Source organism: Pantherophis guttatus, chromosome 3, assembly GCF_059756535.1.
Source record: "Pantherophis guttatus breed Tessera chromosome 3, ASM5975653v1, whole genome shotgun sequence".
NCBI lineage: Eukaryota > Metazoa > Chordata > Lepidosauria > Squamata > Colubridae > Pantherophis > Pantherophis guttatus.
Window position 1 is genome coordinate 154,081,004 of NC_142065.1, and position 26,862 is coordinate 154,107,865.

Genomic DNA, 26,862 nt, shown 5'->3' on the forward strand with positions numbered 1-26,862 from the left:
CACATCAGGAAATAAAACCTTAAATATGGTTGGTGTTGAATTTTCCAAAATGTTATTTAATATAGATTATATGAGACATAAAAAGAGTAGAACAGAGATGAGTGGTGAACATTCACACAAATAGATTCATTTTAAATGTTATTTCTATTTTTCCATTTTCTACAAAATGACTATTCCTTTTAATATGAAATCCCACGTTTTAGAACATTTTAGTCTAAAAATATTAACATCTGCAGGCTGTGTTATACTATAATTTTATTAGCCAATAACATTCCCACCAAGATTCATTTCCATCTTGAAAGTTCTAAAGAGTGTTATTTAACAGTGTACCCAGATCATACACTGTTGTGTCATAAATATAAAGCCATTTCAGGCATTTCCCTATCTATATGACAGACATATTTCTTATAAGATAAGCTTTCTAGATACAAAATATATTTTGTCAAGAGTATGTGCTACGCTCTAAAAGTTGCTACACATGGGTTTCTGTGGGAGAAAAAGAAATATTTCCAACATTACCAGGTAAGTAACATAACTTTTGTTCCTGCATCAGATGTCACAATGCAGTTACGTTCAGTAATACTGTCATTTCCCAATGCATATGCCATTTTGACATAGCGTCAAACAGATGCCTATGCCTATGAAACTACAGCTGATTAATTACTCTGTTAGTTCAAGAAAATTTACTATGACTAATCTATTTAGTAATACTTCTTTGCATCCAACCAGATTCATGGCCAATTCACTTGCTAAAGAGTATATTTCTATTTATAATAAAGCTGTGTTTCAGTTACCCACTGGAATATATTCAAGATTCTACACGACACCTTCAAGTTTCCTTGTCATTTTTCCTTCAGCATCTCTGAAGGACATAAAAACTGCACAAAAATAGTTCAATGGTGCATCATGAAATTACTAGTTCAGAGCCATTCAGAGTATGCATTGCAGTTTGCATAAATTGAATTTAATAGAATGATTGCTTCCAAGGTAAGTAGCTACAAGTAACTATTTTAAAGCATTGTAATTTTTTATACAGCTTTTTTCTCCCATTGCTGATATGGTAAATTTGTAGGAGGTGTTTTTTTTTTAAACTGAAGAAGTAGCTTCTCAATACTAGGCATATGTGAAAATAGGTGCTGAAGGTGAATACAAGGTGTTGAGCTTTTAACTGCAAAGCTGTGTGAACAGCCTTACTCCTGTACCACAGCCTATTAGTGAATAAGCATGGAACACAATTCATAAATAATATTACATCCTGCATTTTATTCAATTTCATGTGACAAAAATAGTAACCTAGACTAAGACATCCATTTCAATCAGTAGATGTGTCGAGCCAACAGATTTAATAATAAAAAATATTGGATCTAGGTAACAATTCCCAGCTGGTTCAGGGAGGCTCCTAGCCCTACATGGTATCACAGTATAAAAATAAGTGTCTCTCTTCACCATGCAGAGAGGAAGGACCTAACCCTGAATACAAAGTGGGGTCAGTCTTACTGTACCTTCATCAGCCATCTTATTTACAACACTTTACATCTCTTTTTAAGATATGCACATCCTTTAGGGAAAAGAAATAACACTACATGGTACCAAACACTAAAAAATAAAGCACACCAGAAATGGACACAGATAAATAAAAACATTCATTTGCTGAAAAAAACAGCAACACTAAGCCACCTCAGTTTTCTTTGTTTTCCAATTTTGAAACACCCCAAACACAAATGTTGCTCAATCATTGATAATAGAATGTGTTTTAATATACAGGTGTGTGTGTATCGGTGTGTGGTATGTCTACGCACACTCACACATACACCCCACATACATATTTAATAATATGTACATGTCCATATTTATATTTTATCTATCATTGCTGTAGAAAACAGAGCTGTAATAATTCATTGTTCATTTCAAAATAGTAACAAACCACTAGTAAGTCTTTTAAACTTTCCATTCAGTGATATGATGGCAGAAACAGTCCATCCTCTTATAGTAATGTTTTGTTGTGGTTGCACAAGAAAGAGATTGTCCTATTTTTTTTTCCAGTCACAACTGAGAAGACCTCACTGTCTGATTCTTTCTTCAGGGGCATAAACATTGTGTGCTGTTTCCCAGCTACCCATAATGTCCCTTGAACAATTTTGTTGAACGGAGGATCCTACTGTCAGATTCCACCATGCTTGTAATGCACAAAAATGAGGTAGTACACAAAACATTTACTGTTCAAGTTTTGATTATGCCCCAGCCTCATCAGCACTCTAGTTCAGAGTGGAAACATTCCCTTTAGTCACAATTTTAAACAATGCTTTAAACACATGAAAATTATATTAGCGTATTCAGAGTACATTGTGCTTTGTAGTAAATCTTAGAATATTAAATAAAACAGAGAGATTAGGAATTTACGTACAAGTTTTTAGAATTTTTGTTTTCTGTTTTGCTTTACATACCAGTGCTATTAAGCAGTCAGCATCGAGTTTGTGGGTGGGAGTGAAAGAGACAGAACCGATTACAGCAAAATTAAGCCTACACAATGTTTTCTTTAGCCTCTCTTAGACTTGCACTGATATCACAGCCCTAAGATTAACATATCAAAGGTCTGTTGGAGGGTGGGCTTACAAAAAAGTTAAATGAATCATTTTGGTCTAAGAAATGGCAGGCCCCATTATATCCAAGAATCTGACAGTTCTTAGCAGATTTTTTTTTATTATTAAAAGGAGCACAGATCTTTCATACTGTTTGACCTTAAAGACAAACACAACAAACCCTTCTCCCATTTTTCCTCAAGCCAAAGTACTATTTATAAAATAGTTTACATCTTTGTTCAGATTCAAATTATAGACAAACCTCCCTAAATATAAAATACTAAAAGTGCAATAGTATAAATTAAGAGTTTGCAACCACATTATACAAACACTGCCTTTTATTGTACAGCCTTTGATAACATGAAGTGTTTTATTCACAACTGCTTATAGTGTTGTGAATAATCTACTGTAATAAGGTTTGTCTGTAACTTGTTTTTCCAACTATGAACTGAAGTTCACACTACACTTTTTCCATTTAATAGAACAACTGTCCACATAGCAGCTACAAAGATTTAAATTAAAATGGTTTGTTACTGACAGGTACTTGCACATTGAAAGCATGCTATCTTTCCCAATAAAACTTCACAATTTTGCCTGCATCAAAATAAACCACTTATTTATAGTAAAACAAAACTTGCTTTAAAAAAAAGTCACATAGCCAGGTGTATTTTGCCATACAAAAGCTTCATTTAAGAATGGGGCTAGTATATTGTCTGTTACCCGCATTATCTTTACATTATAAATACTACAGACAAGAATACTGTAATCTTAGACAGCATTAGGGTACTAAATCACTTACTGAATTTTAGAGGAATTCTAAAAACAGTTCAAGTTTCTAGTTGAGTCGAAGAAAATCAGCAAAGATAGAACTGGACTGAAATGCCATTGTGAAACCCCACTTTTACTCAACTGGTGGTATCTTTGCTTTTTTTGAAACAAAATTTGAAACAATTTGGCCTCCTTCAGTCCCTAATGGAATTATCCAATGATTTATCATTTGCTTAAATTTAAAAAAAAGGTTCATAAGTTCTCACTAATGGTCAGCTCACTGTTGAAGTAGTACCATGCAATCTCGCGAGACAACTTTTCAGCAGACACAAAGTTATTGTATTTCTGCTATTGATAAATCATAAGAGTTATCTAGGCAATTAGGCCACAAAACTAAAGTTTAATTTCCCAAACTGTACATGAAAGAACAAATGTTGTATCTGAGCAGTGGTCCAACAGTTATTTGTACTGAATGCTTTTAATTTATGCCAATCTCTTTATTATCCTCAATAAACCTTGTGAATGGACGATTGGCTCCCGTTTCAGAACTCGCTTTGTCCAAACCAATGATGGGAGGGCTACTACCAGTACGAGCTTTGTCCATTCCACTGGAAACGTTACTTAAAGACGGAATGGCACTTCCGCCTAAACTTACTGGGAGCTGGGGAATGCCTCCGTTCTGTATGACAGAAATTTCATTGTTCTTCATAGCAAGTCCATTAGTAATAGCTGCAGCATACTGGTTCCAAAAATTTGGGTCAACATTCATTGCCCGAGCTGCTAAATCCTTCTGGAACATTTCTGAAAACTTCAAAGCATCCCCACCTAACAAAGCCATGGGATTTTCCACGGACAATCGACGCCCACGCCGTGCAGGAGCATTATTCCACATATGAGTTCCCATGTGAACCTTTAGAGGAAGAACAGACAGGGAAAAAAATGGGCAAACGAGCAAGAAGATTTACACAATTTACAAAGATGCCAGGCATACATTTTAAACTGGCAATAGAAGACATTCTAATTTCACAATTTAAAATGTCAAGTAATGTTAAACATTAACTTTCTCATGCACAAGATTATTATTATTATTATTCAAGATTATCAGGCTTATGTTGTATTTCAGGGAGTTTATATCCTAAATTTGTAAATCTCGTTAACTTTTTAAGAACTAATATATGTGAATTTTACTCATATTTACTTGGGAGCAATTCTGTTATATGACGTTTCCAGTAAAGCACAATGTCCCGGCCCAATAACACAAGACCCATGGCAAATAATTATTTAAAAAAAGGATAAAGCAAAGATTATCTATTTTTTCTTATTCTCCAAATTAATATTTATTTTATTTTTTCTCTATTTGTAATGGTCTGAATACAAACCTCCTGTCAGTCAAGCAGAAGGAATTTTCTGATTCAGCTCGCATGCAAGTTTTCATTTTCTCCTAAAAATAGTTCCAGATGTTCAAGATGTTCAGAGTATTTTTTAGAGGTACTGAAGACTGCTCTAACAAGTCTAGGTATCTTCCGTTTACATTAATAGACCTTTTCTACCCAAACTGTTAGGTTTGATTCATCTAAAATTGCCAGGGACTAAATATCTTAAGAAACATTCAAATATATTTCTTACAACAACTCATTTATTTTGCACTACTTATAAATACATTTTATATAATTATATATTAGATTTGGGCTAACATCAGTTAAAGGGCTCTTCCTTGATTGCCCATAATCTTATAATTACCTAGATTATGTGGAGATATAAAATGTTATAGGTCTACTTTTCACATTTCTTTAGTATAAAAAATTGTATTACCCTTTGTTAAAACACCACTGTAAATATCAAGAAAGCCTTCTCACTGAGCATTTGTCGATTCTGAAGGACTACGTCCCACTATGTAACCTTAGTATCTGGAAAATACTACTGAAAGCCCTGCTTCTCTAAGACACAATGGTGAAAGAAGCTGCAATCTGAAACTTGCAGGAAAATGGGATGAAAATTGGTTCATAAATGTGGACATAAAATTATTTCATGAATTGAATCGTTTTTGGGATTCTTTTAATTATAAACATTTTTGAATATTAAAACAATAATTCCAATAGTTCAAAAACCATTGTTTTTAATAAAGGAGGAAGAAACACTCTTTAAAAATAGAATACCTTGTCCATGAAAACAGAATTTTCACTTGATTTTAAGATGGGCAGCTATATAAATATGATAAATGAATAAGTAAAAATTTATTTTTTGATGTGTGATGATATTTAGAATGGTGGGGTTTGGATATGAGGCCAAATCATACTTTAGCTTGATGACGAATGAGAATGAACCACAATTTTGCAAATCTCTTCTCTCCCTCCACCTTCCAATGTGGGTTCAAGAGGTTTAGAAGAGTTCACATCCCTCGTTGATTAGCCTCCACCTGAATTGTCATTTGAACCTGACAAACTGGATTGATCTTCAGATTAACTTTATGAAATTGACTTGTTCCCATTATTCACAAATAAGATTAAATACCACGTAATACTAAACTGTAGTTTAGAATTAATCTAAATACTAAACTGCAGTCACTAACAAGGAGGATAGGAAAAAACAAGTGAAACTCTAGTTGCAAAAAATCATTTATATTCAAAACAATACTTTAGCCTAACATCCAAATTCAATCCATTTCTCCTGCTCCGATTTGGACTCAAGGAAGATGAAGAGGAGGAGCCAGCATCTGCTGAACAATCAGGTTCAATGTGAGCCCTTTATGTATTTTTACAGGATTTCTTTTAATATGAAGTTTACCTTCTTACCTTAAGATTCCCTTTTGTGGTAAAAGCTCTACCACAGATAGTGCATCCAAATGGCTTTTCACCAGTATGGGTGCGTTCATGTATCTGTAGTGCACTTGCTGAAGAGAAGGTCTTCCCACATGACTGACAGTTGTGTTGTTTTGGAGTTCGACGTGGTGGGGGTGCCAGCATAGGGGTGATGCTAGGACTCATCACTGTCTGTGGTGCAGCAGGAACCTGGATTCCAGCTGGAAGCGATGGAACCTCACCCAATGAGATCGGCTTGCTGTGACCATTCACTTCCATTTTGATCATAGTAGGCGCAGTGCTGGTGACCAGGCTAGGAGTACTTTGGCTGGGACCTAGAGTAAAGTTGGGTTCAAATAACTGAGAAGGCAGCTCTTTTAATTTGTGTGTCAGTAAGTGCTGTTTTAAATTACCCATAGTGGAACACCCACGATTGCAGACTGTACATACAAATGGACGCTCTTTAGTATGGCTGCGGTAGTGAATTTCCAATGCACTCTTACAAGCAAAAGGCTTGCCACAGATATTACAAATGGTACTTTTAAACTTACCGCGTTCTCTGTTCAGGAACAGCAGGCTAAAAGGACCTTCTTCTTTGATGATTGGTCTCCCGGGGTTGGTGGCTGTCAGATCCAATGCGCCTCCATTTTCAATAGTAGGTGGTGGGGGACTGTCAGATTTTTCTGTCTTTAATTGTATTTCTTGTGGTTCCTCGTGGTTACCAAAACCTGGTGACTTAGATCTAAAACTTTCACAGTTGCTATTTTCAGGAGAGAGAGCTTGCATGGATGAAGACGATTCTGACATGGCAGGACTCCCTGCACTTTGACTTTCCAGATCTCCAGCAGCTGATGAAGAATCATTGCTTAAGTGGTCACTTTCCCCTGACCCATTTTCTAAAGATTTTAAATTGGTCAACTGTTGGCAGTTCATGACAGAATCAATCATTTTCATTTGATTCTCAAGAGCAGCAATGCTAGAAATTACAGATGGGGGAGAAGATGGACATGATCCAGAATAAGGTAGAAGTGGCTTGGAGGGGTCTCTTACATTATCTTTTAATTCAATGTCCTCCTCCATGGAATTTTCATCGATATCATCATCATAGTTGCTTAGTGTCTCTGCATTCTTTTCATCAAAAGAAAGCTCTGAGTCCATAGCATCTTGGAAACCATCTGGTAATGGCGTGTTTGGAATTTGTCCACCCATATGCATACGAATATGCTGCTGAAGAACAACAGCATTTGTAAATTTCTTCTGACAAATGGGACATGAATGCTGTACTCTAAGTGGTGGCTTCGCTCGATGAACTCCAAAATGTGTTTTTAGATTGCCTTTTGTAGTAAACGCACGTCCACAAATTTTGCATTTAAATGGTCTTTCTCCTGTATGAGTTCTATAATGCATCTTGAGAGCACTCTGACAACTGAGCACACGGTGACAAATGACACACTGATTTGGATCTGTCATCTTCTTATCAATGTTTTCTACTAGCTGTTGCAGTTTTGAGGTTTCTGATGTTTGCATAGAGTCCAATAGACCACCAAATGGAAATTTAGCCTTGAACTGGTCAGACAATGCTGGAAGCACAGTGTTTGGGAGGCTTGTAGAAATACTGCTTTCAGTAACAGCACTAGAAGCTGTAGAGGTGGGTACTACAGAAACCTGACCACTTATAGAAATATCTCCCAGCCTTGCATTTGTTACTGGAATATTGACAGGTTCAGTTTTAGTCATGGTTGAACTACCATGAATTGGTTGTGGGGATTCTGCAGACAAAGGAATGCCTGACTCAGAATTGTTTAGGCTTGGGGATAAAGAAGTGCATTCACTTGACACGGGGGATGTCCTCTGGGGTGATCTGTTCATGGGAGTAATACTTGGGGAATCCCCATAACTGTTTACCCCTTGTATTGTAGGGGGAAGTTGCAGACTAATTGAAGTTGGGACAGTTGATAAAACGGGCTTGCTATCCAGCCATGTAGTAACTGGTTTTTCGGGTGGCAATGACATCCCGTATGGAATTCCGGAACAAGTGGGAACATTGTCAAGGTACTCTGGAACCGGATATGGATTCATCTGAATGTGTGGATACTTTTCTTTATGTCTCTGAAAATGAACTTTCAGATTGCCTTTAGTAGAAAACCGATTGCCACAAATGTTACACTTAAAAGGTCTTTCTCCTGTGTGTGAACGCAGGTGAATCTGTAGAGCGCTATCACTCCCAAAAACCTTGGCACAAAATCTACATTTATGTTTAAAAAAAGGGTCCTCAGAACTTGTCTTAGGCTCAAAAACGGATACATTTGGTGGCTTTCCTTTGCGATGCTTCATAAGAGCAGAGAGAGGATCCAATGCATTAGCTGTTGCAGCTATGCTAACCAGCGGGTTGGGGAAAATTACACTACTGGATGAAGTCTGAGGTAGAAGTGGGTTTGGCAGGCTGGAAGTTGAGGCGAGGAGATTTCCAGGTCCTACTGAAGGTGGAGTTGAAGGGTTTGGGGGCTGTGAAGAGCTGCTAGTAATATTTGACACAGAAACCGGTGTTAATGAAGAAGAAGTAATTGCATTAGAGGAAGATGGTGTGCTTGTTTCATTTGGGACAGAAGAACCATTGCTTGACATATTAGGAGTGCTTGCACCTGACGTGGGCCTTGATATGTGCTGAGTACTCTCAAAGGCAGTTGGTGGGTTGCCAGCGGCTTGAGCCACTACGGCAGAAGGAACAACTGCTGCTAACTGAAGAGCAGAGTTTGCTGCAAATCCCTGGAGCTGGTTAGTGGCTTGCACAGGAGTGCTTTGGGAAGGAGTCGTGTTTAAAGTGGGACGTAATGGCTGTCGGTTCATCATTGCCACCTGACTCCGGATCTGTTCGATCAGCTGCAACTGGTGAATCTGCTGCTGTTGCAATGCCATCAACTGCTCGAGAATCATTGGGATGGCCATTGCTGTAACCCCACTCGCTGTGGTTGCGTTAGCTGCACACCTTGTACTCTGCGAGAATTGTGCAACTGCCACTTTAGTGCTCAACAATGTCTCTAAGGTTACATTAGTGTTTGGCATGTTATAACCTGTCAAAGAAGGTGGCTCGCTAATTTGAGGTAGTGGCGTAGCTGTACTAGAGGTGCCTGGATTGGAGTAGCTTTTTTCTACAGAAGGTTCTACCTCCATGGGTTCTTCTTCCTTTTCTGTATTCTTTATCTCAGAGATCTCATTGTTCTCAGCTTGAACGCTTTCTTCACAAGCCTCGCTATCTGCTTGATCGCTAGGTGAGCTTGCAGGAGAAGGCTCTGCAAATTCTTCAGGAGCTGGGGTGGCTTCATCTTCATTCACAATGAGCACCAGTGGATTTTTAGTGCAGTTCTTCTTGTGTTCCAAGAAATCACTCCACTTGAAGAATTCTGCACAACATTTTTCACAAACATTTGTTTCCTCGCTTCCACTCCGGCTTTCATTCCCACTATCACCATCATCTGCTCCTTCTCCTGGCACTGTGGGGAGGCAGTGGGGGGGGGGGAAATCAGAAGATTGTATCAGCCAATGACTTGCAAAAGAGCCCTCCCTGCATTTTAGAATTTTGCACATGAGTAAGAATCAATATTTTTTTTATTTTGTACAAATTACACCACTTCAACATTTCTGAGGTCCCTCAGTGTGTGTATTCTATGACTCTTTCTACCTAGCTAATCATTTTCTTAGTGCAATCCATCAAATTATGAGGCCCTATCAATTGTGGATACTGCTTCTTAATGAAATTCCATAGAAGCAATTGATTTCCAATATTTTCATACAATTCACAGCTACCTTGTCTGTTGGGTACAAAGCAAGCTTTCGATGGACTCATTAGGATTCCCCTTTGCCATCAAGCTTCCTCATTTCCAGCAAAATTAGAGATACCTTTGCCAGTTCACTTAACATTGCTAAACTAATCTGTAACCTTTCAAACTCAAATCAGCACCTGACACGACAAACTGAGCTTCTGTTACTCAAGTGGGGTCTTTGTGCTACTTAGATTTATTATCTTTATACTGCATAGAGACACCATAGGCACAATATAACTCCACATAACCTGTTAAATCAACAATTTATTTAATTTTAAAGGATCTATATGTATACATCTGATATACGGAAAGTCTTTTTTTAAAATTAAACTATTTTCACCTCTCTTGTTTTTGTACTTTACCTATACAGTCCATGAAGCAAATATTACATAATTGTTAAAAGTATGTAAAATGTGATAGTACATTCCAGTTATATAAATCAAATTAATATCTTTTCTTTTTGGCAAGAAGTACTAAAATTACATGTTACTGTTGTTAGCCAATAGAGTTCAGTGGTTTGTTAACAAACTAGAAATTATATATTTAAAGTTCATTTACATTGACATGTTTAACATGAGAATGTTGTAGTCAAGACACACTTTTAGTACCTTTTTTCTTCTATTCTCATAGAAAGACTCTGCAAATTATATGCTTGTGCCATAGTGGAAAACCCACTAATTGGTTACACATGTTTAATTACTGTTGTAGGCAGCTACTTCCTCTGACTCGCATTACTCTCTTGTGCTGAATAACAAGCATATCTAATGAACAGAATTCTAATTCACACCTGATCATATTAATAGCTGAAGACAAACTTTAAAAATCAACATTTGATGAGACTGTAAGGTTTCACTTTAAGAGCACTGTAATATATAAAAGCACCTGTATGCTTTGAAAGTTGTGTGCAGCTTCAGTGTGCCATAATTATACAGATTCCATTTGACGCTCTAGTCATTACTGAAGCATAACTGTTTTTTGTTAGTTTACAGATAAAATGACAGATGCAAATCAGTTCCACACAGCAAGATGATAGATATAAACCATTTTGTACTTTACACATAGAAGTATGAGAAAATCCACTTCAGTTTGTGCAAACATGTCAGTTTCTTTCACATTAAAGGAACAATTAATTAATTTCCTTTTTACATTTAGGAAGAATATTCAAGAAAAATCCTGCTCATTTTAAATATTCCTCTTAGAATATAAAATATTTGCATGACAGATAAACACTTTAAACTTGGTATTTCAAGTTGTTTTCTTTTCTCTTTTGCAGTTTAATTTTTTTTTTAACATCACTAAAAAAAACCCAAGCAACAATAAATAGAAAGTTCAAAGCAGTAAGTGGCTCAGCTTTCCATCTGAATTATATTTTGATATTAGAACTCAGATCGGCTAAAAGTTACACCTTAGCAAAACATTTAATACATATTTGGAATTTGGTTGTGTTTACTGGAAGCAAAACTACAAATGATTTACATGAAAATATAGGAAGAGAAGAACATTAAGGGTTTAATTGTAATTTTATTGTACCTGGTGTTTGAACTGTCTTTTATGCAACTGAAAAATAATCTCAGAGGCCATCTCCAAAACATTTTGTCATGCAGTTTAGAGAAAACTTGCTATTAATTTTAATCATTGTATTTATTACATGAATCTTTATATATTGCCAAATGTTCAGTACTGAATATTACAGATAAATTTCATTTTTAATTTTTAAAATTTTCCTATTGTAATAATATCCCAAGCTAACTTAATTTCATAAAATAGAAAGTACAACCTAAACTGTATTTTACTAGTGGAAAAAGCCTAGCTCCAAAGAGATCACCTAAAGATTTAATCTTACAGCCTTAGGAAATATTTTTTGACATATTTAATTTCAGGTAAGATCACATGATTTTAATCATATCAGCTTTCCAATGAAGAGTCAGCATTCTTTAAAAACACAACAGCAGAAGATAAAAGCTTAATTTGTATTTGTGATTTTATTTTTGTTTTGTTAATTCATATTTGTGAGTCTCTAAAATGAATAGGAAATTATTTTAAATATTAATCTACATCAATGGAGCTTCACGTTAAAATTAAGTGTCATTGAAGTATAGAATATACAAAATAATAAAGAACAATATTTCTTATATATTCATCCCTTAAAATTTAAGAACTAGCTCCATCTACAAATTTGATGCTTGCTCATAGCTGTAATCTAATTAACATATATGAAAAAATTAAGTTTCCAGTCATTCTAACAGAGTGTTCATCAAAATAGTACTACCTATCAGAATTTAGAGCAAAATGTTTTTGCAAACCTTCTATTGCATGCTACTGCAAGTTTTTAATTCAAACTTTACAAAAGCAAGGTTTTTTAAAAGGAAATTAAAAACCAAAAGTTAAAGACAAATTCACGTGGTCGGGAGTGTATCACTTTGCAATTCAAAACATCCTCACTTATTTATGTGATGTAATGTTTGTAATTATTTGAGTGCATCTTTCTGTTTCACAAGCACGTCTCCTTTTATGTTCAATAATCAGAATATAAGAGAACTACCGCTGTAACTATTGTGTACTTCAGTCTATCCTAATTAATTTACCTGTGTAAGAGTTATTATGGCAACAATTTAAATCCGTGTTCTTGAAGTAGCTTATTCTAAAAAAGCTGTTGTGGCCTGGCAACTTTTTTATTGAAAAAATAAGAAATTAAGTATTATTTCATGTGTTCTTTCTGCTAATATCTGACTGACAAGCCACAGTTATGGCCTACTTTTCCACATGTAAAGGATACTGGTCTTCTTCAGAAAGACTGGTATGGATACTCAAGTGTTAGGCATCTATGACAATGTTACAGCAAACAAGGCTTTCCAAACATGGTCTGCTGGTACATTTGGGAGTTCAAATTATAGTTGGGTTAAAAACTATAAGCATAAACCAAGCATGAGGTTTTGTACTAATTTTAAATGCAAAAGTAAAGAGTATATTAGGTGATTTGGAAAGAATCTTCATGTACATACAGGTTTTATATAAATGTATTAAAGGTTTTAAAATGATTTTTATATTGAACATCATTTCAGTTCATGTTGACCACACAATTTAAAACATTTATGTTAGCATATTTAAGATTGAAGTCCCAAAGGACAATATAGGAGAGTCAAAATGATATAGAAAACTAGATCTGTTAAAGGAAATTTCAGTTTAAATCTTATTCAATTATGATATTCAGTAGGAAATGACTTTTTTCAGTAATGCTCTAAGGATAAAATGGGATATGTGTATGTGCTTACCAACATTTTATAAAGAAATATTAGGGCATCACTGTTAGAAGATAGTATGTACTGGAGTTTTAAAATGAATTATTTTAAAATGAATTAAAATTCCTATGTTAAATATAGAACTTTATAACTGCTTCTTCCAGGCAGTTTGGTCTCAAGTTTATCATGGGCATATAAAAATATTGGAGACAATCAAATTACATTTTATGATATTGAAGATTTTTTCCCCTGAAACTTGCACTTGCATTTTAGATTTCAGTGCGTTGATATGAAAATTAAACTGCCTCTTAAAAACTGACACCTATTTTAGTCTATTAAGAACAGACATATTTTAGCTAGGAACAGGATTTTTTAAAAATTTCATCTACCAACAAAATAACTTAATATTGAAAATACATCTAATGTTTCATGATAACCTATTAACAACTATGGTTCAATCCTTTTGAAATGCAGAAACTTGGAATTGTCCTCAAGATTCGTATACAACACACTCCTTATTCAAGATTTAATATGCAAATGTATTCATACCTGCACACATCCTCAGAAGTGTGTAAAAATATTTTCATGTGCTGTTATTTTGTATAAAAAGGATAAATTAATTTAAGAATGAAAAAATATGCATTAAATGAGCTTTTTAGTTATTTGGTTTATTATTATTTAAATAAACATTACTACAAATTGGGAATTGTATAGAGTTCCCTCTTTTGACTAAAATAGAACATTTAAAAAAGACAATATATCTTTTAATGAAGGGCTTTAAAGTCTGATCGTATTAAGAATGACTAATGACATATATTTTCATTAAATAAATATATTTGAAAACTGTATGTTTGTTATAACACTGAATGTGGAAAGGAATTATAAATTATGAGAAAGTTACTGCAATTATAAATCAAGTATTGGAATTATATTCCACAGAAACTACGGAATCTGCTTCAGTTTTGAGGCCAAGTCAAACTTTAATCTAAGTGGAAAAATAAGGTAATAACAATATAAAATATCTTAAGTTTTCTTCTTTAGATCATCAAGTTACTCATGGCTTTTTCATATCATCACTTGTCTTGGATCTTTATTAATGTCATATATAGTCTGATGTTCTGAAATAATTTAATCAAAATATTTGGGCAGAAGCCAATAATCATTAAGGACATCTGAACTGTGAAATTTACTGTATGTAAAGAAGAGTGAAAACTGACACCTTAGTAATTCCAACTGCATTAGTGGAAAAATATTGTTAAGGGTAATTACTGAATTGTCTTTACGGTTTATCCTTATTATATTCCTGCATGAAACATGTCCCTCTCTACAAAAAGAGGAAAAAGACAGAAAGAAATGGAAATGGGAATATCTTTGGTTAGCAGCATTAAAAATTTTCAGTTTGCAACAGTGCCAGTTAATGTATTATGCAGTGTTATAATACATTCTGCCCCAATATTTATTTTATGAGAACAATATTAGGACATTTATTCCTTTCCACTGTAAGTAGTACAGGTTATCCATTAGAGAGAAGGCCCAGTTGGTCATGTAACTAAACTCTATCATTTAACTATTACTGAAACATTTTCTAAGATAAGTGGATGAACAAAAACAAAAATCTTAAAAGAGTTGCAAGGATGCCCCCCTAAACAACTCTTAACTGTGCAAAACAGCTTTCAAACAGAAAGGATTTTAAAAACTATTCTAGTTTCAGTAAGCACTTTCTCTATTTCATTGTATCATTGTTACTTTTTAAAATGAGAACCTTTTAAATTATTTACTTAGGCCATTACATTTTTTCCACGGAAACTGTTTCTTTACATTCCTTTAAATGATTGCATCATTGAAAAGGCACGTGCAAGATAGGCAGTTTAACAAAATAATAAGATATAGTAATAAGATGTATCTATGCAGAATGTAGCTATAATACATTCAATGGGCCTTCTTTTCAAATAGGCTTGCTCTTGCTCACCTGGCAAGAGTAAATTGGCTGCATTTTGCTACCAACCACAGCAATAACAGTTATAAAATTACACTTTACACTTATTCTACACTAAATGGCTATGAATAAATACATTCATTCAGCATGTCAGGACAGAAAATCCCAACACTGATCTATAAATATATTCATTTTCCTCTAATGGCCCAATTAGCCAATTTGAGGAACATGTGCAATGAAAAAATGCAACTGTAAATGCCTTTATATCTACACTGACACAAACAGTGTGGAAAGATCTTGCATAACTCCCTTTTAATATGGGTATTGGCAAATAATTCAATTAGATTTTAGATTACTAATAACTACTAAAATAAATCTCAACAGATTTTAACATATTTAGTTTGTACAATGACAATGTTTCCTCAAATACAATTTTCCTCATTAAGAACTAGTGTTACAAATAGTTTAACTTTTAGCATACAGTTCTTTCAAACAATTCTTATATATATATATATATATATATATATATACTGAAAACATTACATTTTGATTTCATTCTCCCCCACCTCCTTTTTCTCTGAATTAATTCTTTTAATTTTTTTTATGATAGCTTTGAATCCCATAAAGAAAGATGAATTATCACACACAGAGCCCAAGCTGTGAAACAGGAGGAGACAAATAGAGACCCCTACTGTGTTTAACAATGTAGAAGAAATTTCAAGTGCAATAGCAAAATTTCTATCCTTTTTCTACAGGCCTCATAAGCCGACAATATAAATCTGAACAGTGGAGGGCACTCTTGCTATGCAAAAATTGCATTGCCCTGATATATTTCTTTCCATCTATTTAGTGGCCTAAATTTCACAATTTAAGTTAACAGCCACCTGTGGCATAGTCATCATGTGCCTTCTGCAGAGAGCATATGCAACATTTAACCAACTGCTAAAGCTTTGTGAATTCAGATTAAGAACAGATCAACATTTTTGTCTGCTGATAAAACATTTATCAGCGCATAACATATTAAAATGTAATTACTGTATCTGTTTGACTGAAATCTCAAATATTTGGTTGTGCGCCAAAGTTCTGTGTAAACTAGCTGGTGTTCAATATTTAGACTACAGTGATATAAGATTTTATTTGGAGTTAATGTAGTATTAAATGTTGACTATTTCATTAATTTAAGGTGAAACAGGAATCAAGGCCTAACAGGAATCTAAATAACATATGAGACTGATCCATTTTTGTATAACCTTCCATTTTCAAAGACATAAACCAACAGGCGGAACACTAGAAGATATATCCAGGTTTGATACTATGAAATTTTCTATGGAGCACTGACTCATTGAAAGCATATGTATGCTTTCAATGTTTGCATATGTATGTGGTAAATGATCAAGATTGAAAATCTAGCCAAGGAGCATTATAAAACTTCTTGTAATATTCTGCATAAATAAATTGATACAACTAATAAAGCATATGCAATGAAATATTGATGCACCTAAATAATGAATATTAGCTTAGAGAAAGAACAATCACTGTTATTTTCCTAACCAAAGTAATTGACACTATATAAGATTAATTAAGTAATGAAATACTGTGTAAAACTACAACTCTTTTCTTAGTACTGCCAGTTTAGGAGTTGAACTACATAGGTATTTGATAAGCTGTACAAAATCATATATAAAAACTCATAAGCATCTCTAGTTGACACTCAGATTTGATGTTAACACTTAAGACAACAAGTGGTAAGCCATGCTGCCAAGGTCAACTGCACAGATGTACTAATTGTATTATGAGCTTGACAACTAGTGGCCACCCCTGGCAGGGCAAAACAAGCAAAGGTTAAATCAGCAAACCTTGTCAAAGCACTTCTAACTATCTACCCTCAGGGAAAGTTCATTGGGAGCTTGTTGGCACTCCAGCAATCCTACCTTTTCACTGAAAACAAACAAAAAACTCTTCCTACACTCAACACTTAGACACAGAAAACAGAAACAATTTGGTCTCAAACACTAAAAATAACATGTATGCATTACTTTTTAAAATATATAGGCAGTCTGTTGTCATAAAAATGGGTTTTAAGATTCTATTGATGTTCTTATTTTCTCGAGTAATAATGAAAACTTTTTAAAGGATTGCCTTCTGCATGATTGTTGCTGTTTTCTGTATGCAATTAACAATAGAATGCTCTCAAAAGTATTTACATTTCATAAGTTAAATAATGCATGATTTGCCATGAATTCGATAACAATCCTGACTTTACTCTGAATAAAGATCAATAGATTTCAAAGGGATTGTTCTCAAATTGATATAAGAATGTATTACTTTTTCATTTTTCACATATAAATAGATCTATATGAAACCATTTTCTAGAATAACGCTGTAAAATGAAATGAATACTTTTTATCTGTAGAGAAACATAGCTCCATGATATAAATTGCAATATTGTGAATATAACTTTGGATCTACATATTGCTATTTATTGTGAAAAAAGTTACTTTTATCTGTCCTAAATATTTTGATTGTATTTCTAAAGCTTAAAGCCATTTTGAATACAAAATGTATCATTTCAGTTTAATTTTTTGATTTCTTTAAACTATGTAAGAAACTATTTATTTATATCAATCACAGCAGTCTATTTCACTATTTGCAAAATTTAATACATCTTGTTCTTATCAGTGAATATTCTTTAGATAGTTGTTAGGTTGGCACTCAGTCAATAAATCATGCAAAAAAATTGAAAGCTTTTGCTTTCTCAGTGGTTCACCCAAAATAACAAATTTATTTGCACTGTTTTTTATTTTAAAATTATATTTCAATATTGAAATATTTTTAGAAGTAATCGATATTTATGTTTAAGAACATGAATGTTCAGGTGATATTAATCATATATAGATAATTAATGTTTGTAGTATTTTTATTTATGGGAGCACATATATACTTCTCCTCCCATCAGTAATGACACACAAAAAGTACACTTATTTTTGCATTTGTATACTAAAATAAGCAAATTTTAATTAACATGTTATTAAACCATCCTTTAGTTTGAATACTATATAAAATATAATGCGAATATTTACTATACAGCTGTGCACAATAATATAGGGTAATTTTCCTCCCTCACAATAATAATAAATCTAATATCTTAAAGAACTGTTTTAAAATTGGAAAATACAAGGACCTTTTATTATTTTAAAAGGCAATTTGCTAAAAATCACAAAATTTAATGTTTAATTAAATGTTTCATATCATCTCTAATGTTCTTAAGAGTATTAAGTATAATAGAAAGCAACACATTCTATTTATCTATATGAATTTTATGAACATTAATCCTACTATCTTATATTTCCTGGAATAAGCCTATTGAATTTAAATGAACTTACTTCAGAGTAAACAGGAATGTTTTTTTAAAGAATACATTCAAAGGAATAAATCAACAAAATAACTGAATGATGAACTGGAATAAAAAAAATGTTGTAACTGGATTTTGGAAAGATGTATAGTTTAAATATAAGAATTCTGGTGAACAGGTTTTTAAAATAAATTTAGTATGTCACAAAAATCCTTAATACAATATAAATGCATTTTACAATTATTTGAAAACCACCTATCATTATTCTAAGAGCTGGCCCACTTTAAACTGAAACCAAACAAAAAACCATGTTACTTTAATCTGTACAAATTGCATTCTAGAAATCCCTTTTAGCAATTTTATAGCTAATTTCTATTCAATTATTATCCACTTGAAAGTGCTGTGTGGTACCCCTCCCCCCAGAAATTGGTGAATGCATCTGGTTCCTAAGTGAATGCAGTGTTTCCAATTGTTGTAACAAAACAAGGCTGTTCTATAGCACTAGTAATCTGTTGATTTAGAGAAATGTTAAAATGGAGATGTAAATTCTTCTGATACTCAAGATTAATTCATTTAGCATATAGAATAGCAAATTAACTATCTTGGGATTTATAACAATTCCTTCAGATATTTTGTCACTCTTTATAATGACCATTTCTTTCAATATGGCATCCTTTTAAATGTTTTGTGCATAAATACCTTTTGTTCCTAGACTTGTCAGCATCAACTACTATGCAGATTCTAATTAATCACTGCATGTAAGCATTCATTTTCCAAATTACCAAAAGCATGAGCTCTCTCTCCAACAACAAACATTTCAGTAGCTTATGTTATTCTGACTAGTTTTGGAATCTCTTGGAATGTTCTGCTTTATGGGAGAAAAAGTCCCATTTCTCTATAAGTCCAAATTATTAATTTGCTTCTAAAACACCTATTTTAAGACTGCTACCTAAATTTACTGGTCTTCATATAATTTTAAATATAGCCTTATATTTATCTTTCAGTCTGTCAAACTGTCATGTTTCTTTCTGCTACTGTGTAAATCCTTTCTGTAAAGAAAAAAAGTACACCTACTTTTAACAGCTTTTCTTAATGAATTATATCCCTAAAATGCAGCACTAAGTGTGTATTCTCATGTATAATAAAATGTGTAAGTTTATTAGTTATCACAATAGCTTGAGGAATTATTTTAGAGAGTCAGGAATTAAAAAACTGAAGAGAACTAAGGGTAGTATATTGAGTATCTTTGAAAAATATTATCTGCACATTTTTGCCTGTTTTATGTGCTTAAAAGTGTTGTTTTTGGCCTGTTGCTGAACTAAGAATCAGGAACAGTGGCATTGCTTACAATTGTAAAGTGAAATGAAAAGGCCTGATGTGTCTGATTTACAACATCATCTTATTCTAGAATATACACAACTAGTTAAATCTTTTTTGCAGGCAAAATATTTGTAGTAAGTCAGATAAAAATGTTGAACACTTAACCAATTTAGCTCCTGATGTGATTTTGGTAAATCAGAGCTCTGAAATTGCAGAACTCTGCATGTAACTAATTATCAAGATATATTATGTTCTATATACTGACATGCATTTATTAACCAAGAGAATAACACATTTTGATCACAATTCTCTAAAATAGTGAAGTATTTACATTGTTGCATTTTTAAGGCTGCTGGTAAAGCCGATTTTGAGCTATTCAGTGACCACAATAATAACGCTTTAAAATTCCTCACTGGGATGCAATGTAGTCCTTTTGATGGGAAGACTGTCTTTCTTATTCGCCAGAAATAAATCCATTCATTTGATCATGTAGTCATTGAGGGCGATACAAAACAAACCAAGTGTGAGAAATTCTATGTGATGAAGTAAACAAAACAAAACCCCCAAAAAAGGGGAAAAAAGAGAGAGAAAATCCATTTCCATGACAAAAAGATTCTTTGTTCTTAATCTACACACCATATGCAAGCGTTTCTTTTTAGCATATCTCCTGTTCTAATCTTGGGTGACATGGCTACATAGATAAGACTCACTAAGCAAAACAAAAAAAACCCTCCTAGTTGAACAATTTTCTTCAATTTATTAACTCACCAGAAGTGCCATAATGAGGCACTGAGGTTTTTCCTTGTTAACTTTTAAAGTATTCAGAGTATTGTTTACAATCTATCAATCCACCCTGATAGATTATTTTTCCTATCATTTTTCTTTTACTAAAGATAAATATCCTGTTTTTACTAAAGTATCCAGAAGGCTTTAATTTTTTTAAAAAAAATAAGGAATATTTTGTTTTAATTGCAACTATCCTTCAAGAAACTTGTTTCACTTCCTTTTATTATTACCATTATCCAAGAAGCTGTTCAAATCAGCAGTGGTCAGACTTTCCCTTCTTTCCAAGAACTTTCTTATTTAAAAAAAAAAAAAAGATGGAGGAAATTACAAGTTCTGAATAATTGCCAATGTAGCAAATGCATTTACCTTGGGAAGTCAGTTCATGTTGCACTAAACTGCAAGGTTGCAGTGATGATTTAAAGTAGCCAAAAATCTTTTCTGGCTTAGTTCTCTCCCTCCACAAGCCCCTCTTGCCCAATGAAGTGTGTGAGTATTTTTTTTTTCCTGAAGCATTTAAATGTGTAATTTTCCTTGGAGATTCTTTTTAAAAACGAAAGCAATCAAGCTAGAATGTGCCGTTTAGGAGCAACAGAATCATTCTCCCAATGATTGCCTCTTTATCACTATCCTGATCAGCATGGAAATTTTAAGTGATAACCACAGGAAGAATGAAATACTTCATTCTGCCTTCATAATTGGGAAAAAAATGCAATCTGAGCTACAGGGGAAAAAAACAACCCGGAATGGTAAATTTTAATGTCATATGCAGATTCTGGAGCTTAGAATTATTCCAAATTGACTTCTAAAGACAGCTCAAAAACCCTTTAACCAACTGCAGCTAAATCATTTTGAAACCAGACACAACTTGTTTTATAAGCAGCCTGAGCACGCCTGGAGGCTCTCTTGGCCTCAAGGGGCCCAAATAAATTCTTTTTTTTTAAAAAAAAAAAATCTTTTCAATAAGCGCGGAACAAATATCCCATTTTATAATCCGCCTCAAATCCTAAAAAAACCCAAGAACATCTTCATGGAAATTGTGGTGGCAAATGAAAGCAGGCGTGAGGCAAGTTAAGCTCTGCCCCAGGGCAGACAATTTATCCACCCCAGGCACTGACAATTATTCCCAGGCGTCACCCCCTATTCCCTCCCTAACACTTAGAGACCTCTTTTTTTGCCTTTGAACATCTGACCCACCTCCACTTATTTATGGGACACTCCCTGGCCTTTGGAAAAAGCCCCCCCACCCCCACCCCAAAAGCCAGGCCTACGTCCCAAAATTCGGCGGACCAAAGAGAAACCTTGCTTCAGAGAACTAATCCTGCGCAATCTTTGCTCTGTGTGTGTGTGTGTGGGGGGGACACTGAGGAAACCCCCCCCCGAGCCCTTCCCCCTCGGTTACTTTAGGAATTACACTTAAAACTCTAATCCGGAATCGAGTCGGCCAAGCAGCCGAGCCCGCCGCTTTTTCAGAGTAAAAGCCGAAGTGAACCGCGAAAGATATATATATATTTCTCTCCCTCAGACGCGCAGCAGGCCGAAGGCGGGAGCGCCTCGCCTGGGCTTATTTGTTATCCAGGGCCAGGGAAGCCGCCGCCGCCGCCTCCAGCAGGGCCGCTTCCGGGGTGGTTTGGGGTTGTTGTTTTTTTCGGGGGAGGGGAGGGGAAAGGAAGGGAGGTCTGACACCACCATAAAGATCCAGAAAGGTTTTTCACCGCTTGGTGTCTCCTCTCCCCCCCCCTCCCCACGAACACCGACCCACCCCCGTCCTCAACTCTCTTGGCAACTTTTCTGCCGTGAAGTGGGGGGGGGGGAAGAAGACGACAAGCCGCTTGTGGAACGGGGACGAACGAACGGCTGAAAGGAAGGGAGAAAAAAAAAAGAAAGAAAGAAAGAAAGAAAGAAAGAAAGAAAGAAAGAAAGAAAGAAAGAAAGAAAGAAAGAAAGAAAGAAAGAAAGAAAGAAAGAAAGACAGGCCGTTTCGGTCGAAAAGTCAAACGCTAGGAAAGAAACGCAGATTAAAAAAAAAGAAAAGAAAGAAATGAAAAGGCGGCAAATCCAGGCTCGGCTAAGAGCGGCGGGGAGAAACAGCGGCGCGCGCGCTCGGGGCGGAGGTGGCCGGTGGTGGGGGGGGGAGCGCGAATTTCTAAGTGCGTCCTTCACTCCCACCCTCCAACTCCCGAGAGTGGGGGACGGTCTAACTCTTCTCTCTCTCTTTCCACCCCACCCCACCCCGATGTCCAGCCATAATTCAAGCCCTCCGCTGCACGCCGAGTTTGCCAGCGAGGGACTTCGATGTGGAAGCGAACACTTGCTCCAAAAGGAAGGGGGCGGGAGGCGAAAAACTTCGGCTTTAAACTTTAAACTCCCACCCGAGTTTCTCCTACCTCTTTTTTTCCCCCCGAGGTGGCCTTCTCTGGGGCTGGCTCAAGCTCCCTCCGAAGACAGTAAAATCCACCAGATCCCCGGGCTTAGAAAACACCCACCGCGCGCGCACATAAGCACACACACACACTCACTCACTCACTCACAGACACAGGCGCACGTAGGCACCCGACTCCGGCCGCCCAATCCCGCTTGCTTGCTTTGCCTGCTTTGCCTGCCTTACCTTGTTCGGGAAGCACCTCAGCTTGTAGCTCCTCGTCGGATTTGAGATGTTGGGGCTTAGCTTGCTTTCGTCGAGACATACTGCTAGCTGAGGTGGCTTCTTGTGCCTGCTTTTTGCAGAGACATCGGCGAGAGGTGGAGCGCTGCGGGGAGAGGGGTGGGTGGGGTGGGGTGGGTAGGTAGGTGGGAAAAAAAAAAGACTTGGTGGCGAGGAAAAAGTGTATTGGTGGCGTCGGACCGCCACCACCGCCCCCCCCTTCTTATTTCACCGGCAACAAATTAGCGCGGGGTGGTGGTGGTTGGGCGTGGGGGGGGGGTGGCTTGTGGTGCGTGCAAAGAGAAAACGGAATAAATAAAATTCGCCAGCGAGCCAAGCGGCGACGGCGGATCAGCCGGGCGGGGTGTTGCGCGGGGCTGTGTGCTGAGTGCGCTTGCAAAGATAGGGCGGCTGCGCGGCTCGCGCATGGGGCTCAGTAATTATGATTGTGAATAATGCATGGCGATTAATGATGCTGGGGGCAAGCGCGGATTGGCCCGGCTCCAGTGGACTCGGGCTGCATATGTAAATGCGGGAGGGCGTTCGGCAATTAGACGCTTCGCTCGGCCAAATGCTGCGTCTGCCCGGCACCGGCAGCGCCTCCTGCGAGAGGCACCGACTGCGACGGCGGCAGTAACCGAGGGGACACAGGCGGCAGCAAAACACACGCACGCAGTCCTGGGGGACCACTCTCTGCGGGTGCAATTGACTTTACACAACATAGGTGCACAAGCTTCACTGCTGGGAGAAGGGCAGGATCTCGGCGGTTTGCTTTTGGGTAGCTCTGCTTCCCTTGTTTTCCTCGCTGTTGTTTTTTTTCTCTCTCTCTCTTTCTTTCTCTTTCTTTCTCTGTCTCTTTTTTGAAATTACATCACTCTTTGTCTTTTTTCCAGGTTCCTCTTTACCCAGAAGTTATTCTTCATCGCGCTTAAGTTTCTCTGCGGCGCCTCTAAATGTCCTTGATGGGAGACTTAAAAAAAAAAAGCAATATATTTTCCCTCCTTATCTCTTTTGCTTTCGCTGCCTAAATCTTCGCGTCCTATTCTCCCGTAGTTTATTCCTTCAAGCCTGGCCCGGAAGCGGCTTCTGTTTCTCTTGTGGGGGAGGAAGAGGAGGGGGAAAAAAAGTAAACAGCCAAACTCGGGGACTTTGAGCACTTCTCTGCCTTTCGCTTCTTGCGTTCGTCCTCCCTTCTTTGTGCTTTAACAGCCCCTCTCGTCCAGAGCCGCCTGGTTCTTGTCGCTGTAGCTGCAGCTGGTCACTTCCTGTTGTCCGGAGGTCGGAAGTTTTTTCTCTCTCTCTCTCCGGTCCACCCCTCTCGCCCCGAGACAGGTGGCAAGGTTGCTCCGCGCCCCCCCTCCTTTAGGTGCCACTCCTCCAGACTTGTTCTTGTCCTGCTCGCGTTGAGTTGCTGCGCCTCCCGTGCCAAAGATCTCGCTTTTGTTTGGAAAGAGACAATCCCACTTCCCCGGCAAAAATCTTAAACCGGCACCGACGGCGACCCCCAGCGAGCCTTTGAGGAGTGGGTGGGTGTGTTGGTGGGCGAAGGTGTTGATTGTTGTGCTGCTGGGCGGAGGAGGGTATCCCCTCGCCTCCGCCGCCGCCCCTTCCTCCTCCTGGCCCCCTCCGTTTTCCTTCTCCTCCTCGCCGCTCCCGCAGCCTCGATTGGGTGCGAGGCCGGCTTGGCACACGGGCGCTCGCCAATCGATGCCTCCCCGCGAGCTGGGAAAGGAGGAATGCGCACAGCCGGGGCGTCGCTGATTTCGGCAAGAGAAACTTTCAAGTTTTGAGAGCGGCGGGGCTGGAGCGGCGGCTCCTCCTCCTCCTCCGTCTCCACCCTTCGTTGCTGCTGCTGTCGCCCAGGCGCCACTGAGAGCGCCCCTCAAGAAACTCTCGCCCACCCGTGGCTTTTGAGGCCAGTCGCTACACACGCTCTCTTTGAAGAGGGAGGGATTCCCTGCCCTAACTTCCGATCCTTCCCAGGCCTGGATCTCCTTCCCTTCCCCCCCACCTCCGTCCCCGCTCTGTTTTGTGGTGACTGGCCGGGGCAAAGAAAGGATTGAAGCTGGATTGGTTAGAATCGCTTCTGGTAGCCAGATCCCTCTCCAAAGGGGAAATGCGATCTGGAACCACAAGTTTTCCCCCCTCTCCCCTTTCCTCCGTCTCTTAGGGAAAAGTAACGCGGAAGGCACCCCTTTAGGTACCGGGCTGCATCGCTACTACACCCACTGACCTAGTCGCCTGCGTCGTGGTCCTCCGAGCGCTCCCAAAAACTACGGTGCAATTCTTCCCCCTCCCCACCCCGGCATGTTTAGGGTTTTCCTTCTCCACTTGTGCACCGACACCCCTCCCCCCCCATTCCAGTGTCGGTGTTCTGCAATCAGCGCTTAATTTCCCTGGCTTGCATTTGATATCTCTCCACCTCCGGTGGATCCTTTTCCGCGAGAGGCGGCGGCGGACTTCCTCAGCCTCTCCTCTCCGGGTAGCCCAGCTGGAGGTCAGGCATCAAGCGCCCTCCTCGCGGGAAAGGAACTCAGGGGGATTTGTATAAAATGGAGTGTCTCTCAACTCCCCCCTCCCCGCTTTATTTTATTTTAGCTTTCATTCAGTCTGTCGCTGACCCTTCAGGGCATCCAAAACTGGCCTCCCTTCTTGGGACGTTGGCTTCACTGGATAAACTTTTGCCTATAGAGACCATATGATTCAGCGAGTTCATCTTACTCGGCTTTTCTTGCCCTCTGCCCCTTTGTAGTAAAACAACATAAATTTTAGCTGCTCGTTCGAGTGACCTGGTTTCTGCTATGGCATTGCTTTTCCCCCTCGTTCCTCCTTTTAAAAAAAGGAGACACGCACGTTTTCAGACCGCCAAATCTAGAAAGGCTTATTTAACACTTATTCCTCCCGCCCCTCGGGTCCAATTCTTGGCTCTCTATACCGAGAAAGTAAGCCCCCCAAATAGCCTTTCTTATTTTCACACCGCGTGGCAATTTGGGGCGTGTATAGTTCGGTTCCCAACCCACTTCTCCTGACTTTCTCTTTCACTGTTCCTTATCCTGCCGTTAGGTGTTTTTTTTTTTTTGGTTCCGCGGATTAGGGTGAAGGGAAACCCAGCATTTAGCCCTCCGGACTGGGTCATCCTTAGCATCCTTTCTCCTCAGGTGGAAGGAGGAAAGAGAGATGCAATTTCCCACGATGCTGGGAGAGGAAAGAGCGGTCTACAAATCAGGGCCAGGGGTTTGGGGCGGGCGTTGTCACACCAACAGCCCCTTTCAGTCCCGGCATGTGAAAATGGGGGAGGGCGGGGGAGGGAAAGCGAGGAGGGCATCCAGGTGAAGGCGGGCAACAGGCTCTGCTTTGCAAAGCCCTCTCAGCTGGGACTGGAGAATTCAAGGCAGGCTGATGTTTCTGTCGACCACCCTGAAGAGGGCGGAAAGGGGGGCCAGGCTCTTTCGTTTGGTGAGGACCTTAAGCCCATTTACGGGGAAGGGAAGGCCCCTTGGAGTCAATGACATCCATTTGCAAGAAAAGAACTGAACCTCGCCTTAGCGCGTGCCTCGAGATACCTTCTGCCTCCAGAGGCAACAGACCTGCTGTTCCCAGCCGCCCTATCAGAACGGAAATA

General features: G+C 37.8%; 1 protein-coding gene across 6 annotated transcripts in view; it reads right to left on the reverse strand.

The window, feature by feature from the left end:
- Positions 1-23,376, reverse strand: part of SALL3 (spalt like transcription factor 3) — a 34,198-nt gene extending 10,822 nt beyond the window's left edge. For 4 of the 6 annotated variants that reach the window (XR_004593279.3, XR_004593280.3, XR_015733330.1 and 1 more), the window contains exons 1-4: positions 23,205-23,359; positions 6,697-9,636; positions 6,140-6,480; positions 4,003-4,257 (exon numbers count right to left, since the gene is read on the reverse strand). Coding sequence is in view for 3 of the 6 variants with exons in the window: in XM_060682066.2 (XP_060538049.1) it covers positions 4,003-4,257; positions 6,140-6,480; positions 6,697-9,636; positions 23,205-23,283 (3,615 nt within the window). In the remaining 3 variants the exon portion in view is untranslated. Of the gene's footprint in view, positions 1-1,243; positions 4,258-6,139; positions 6,481-6,696; positions 9,637-22,983; positions 23,128-23,204 lie in introns of those variants that run through there. The other 2 variants (XM_034429325.3, XM_087890379.1) reach the window with 2 other exon arrangements.
- Positions 23,377-26,862: the final 3,486 nt, after the last annotated feature.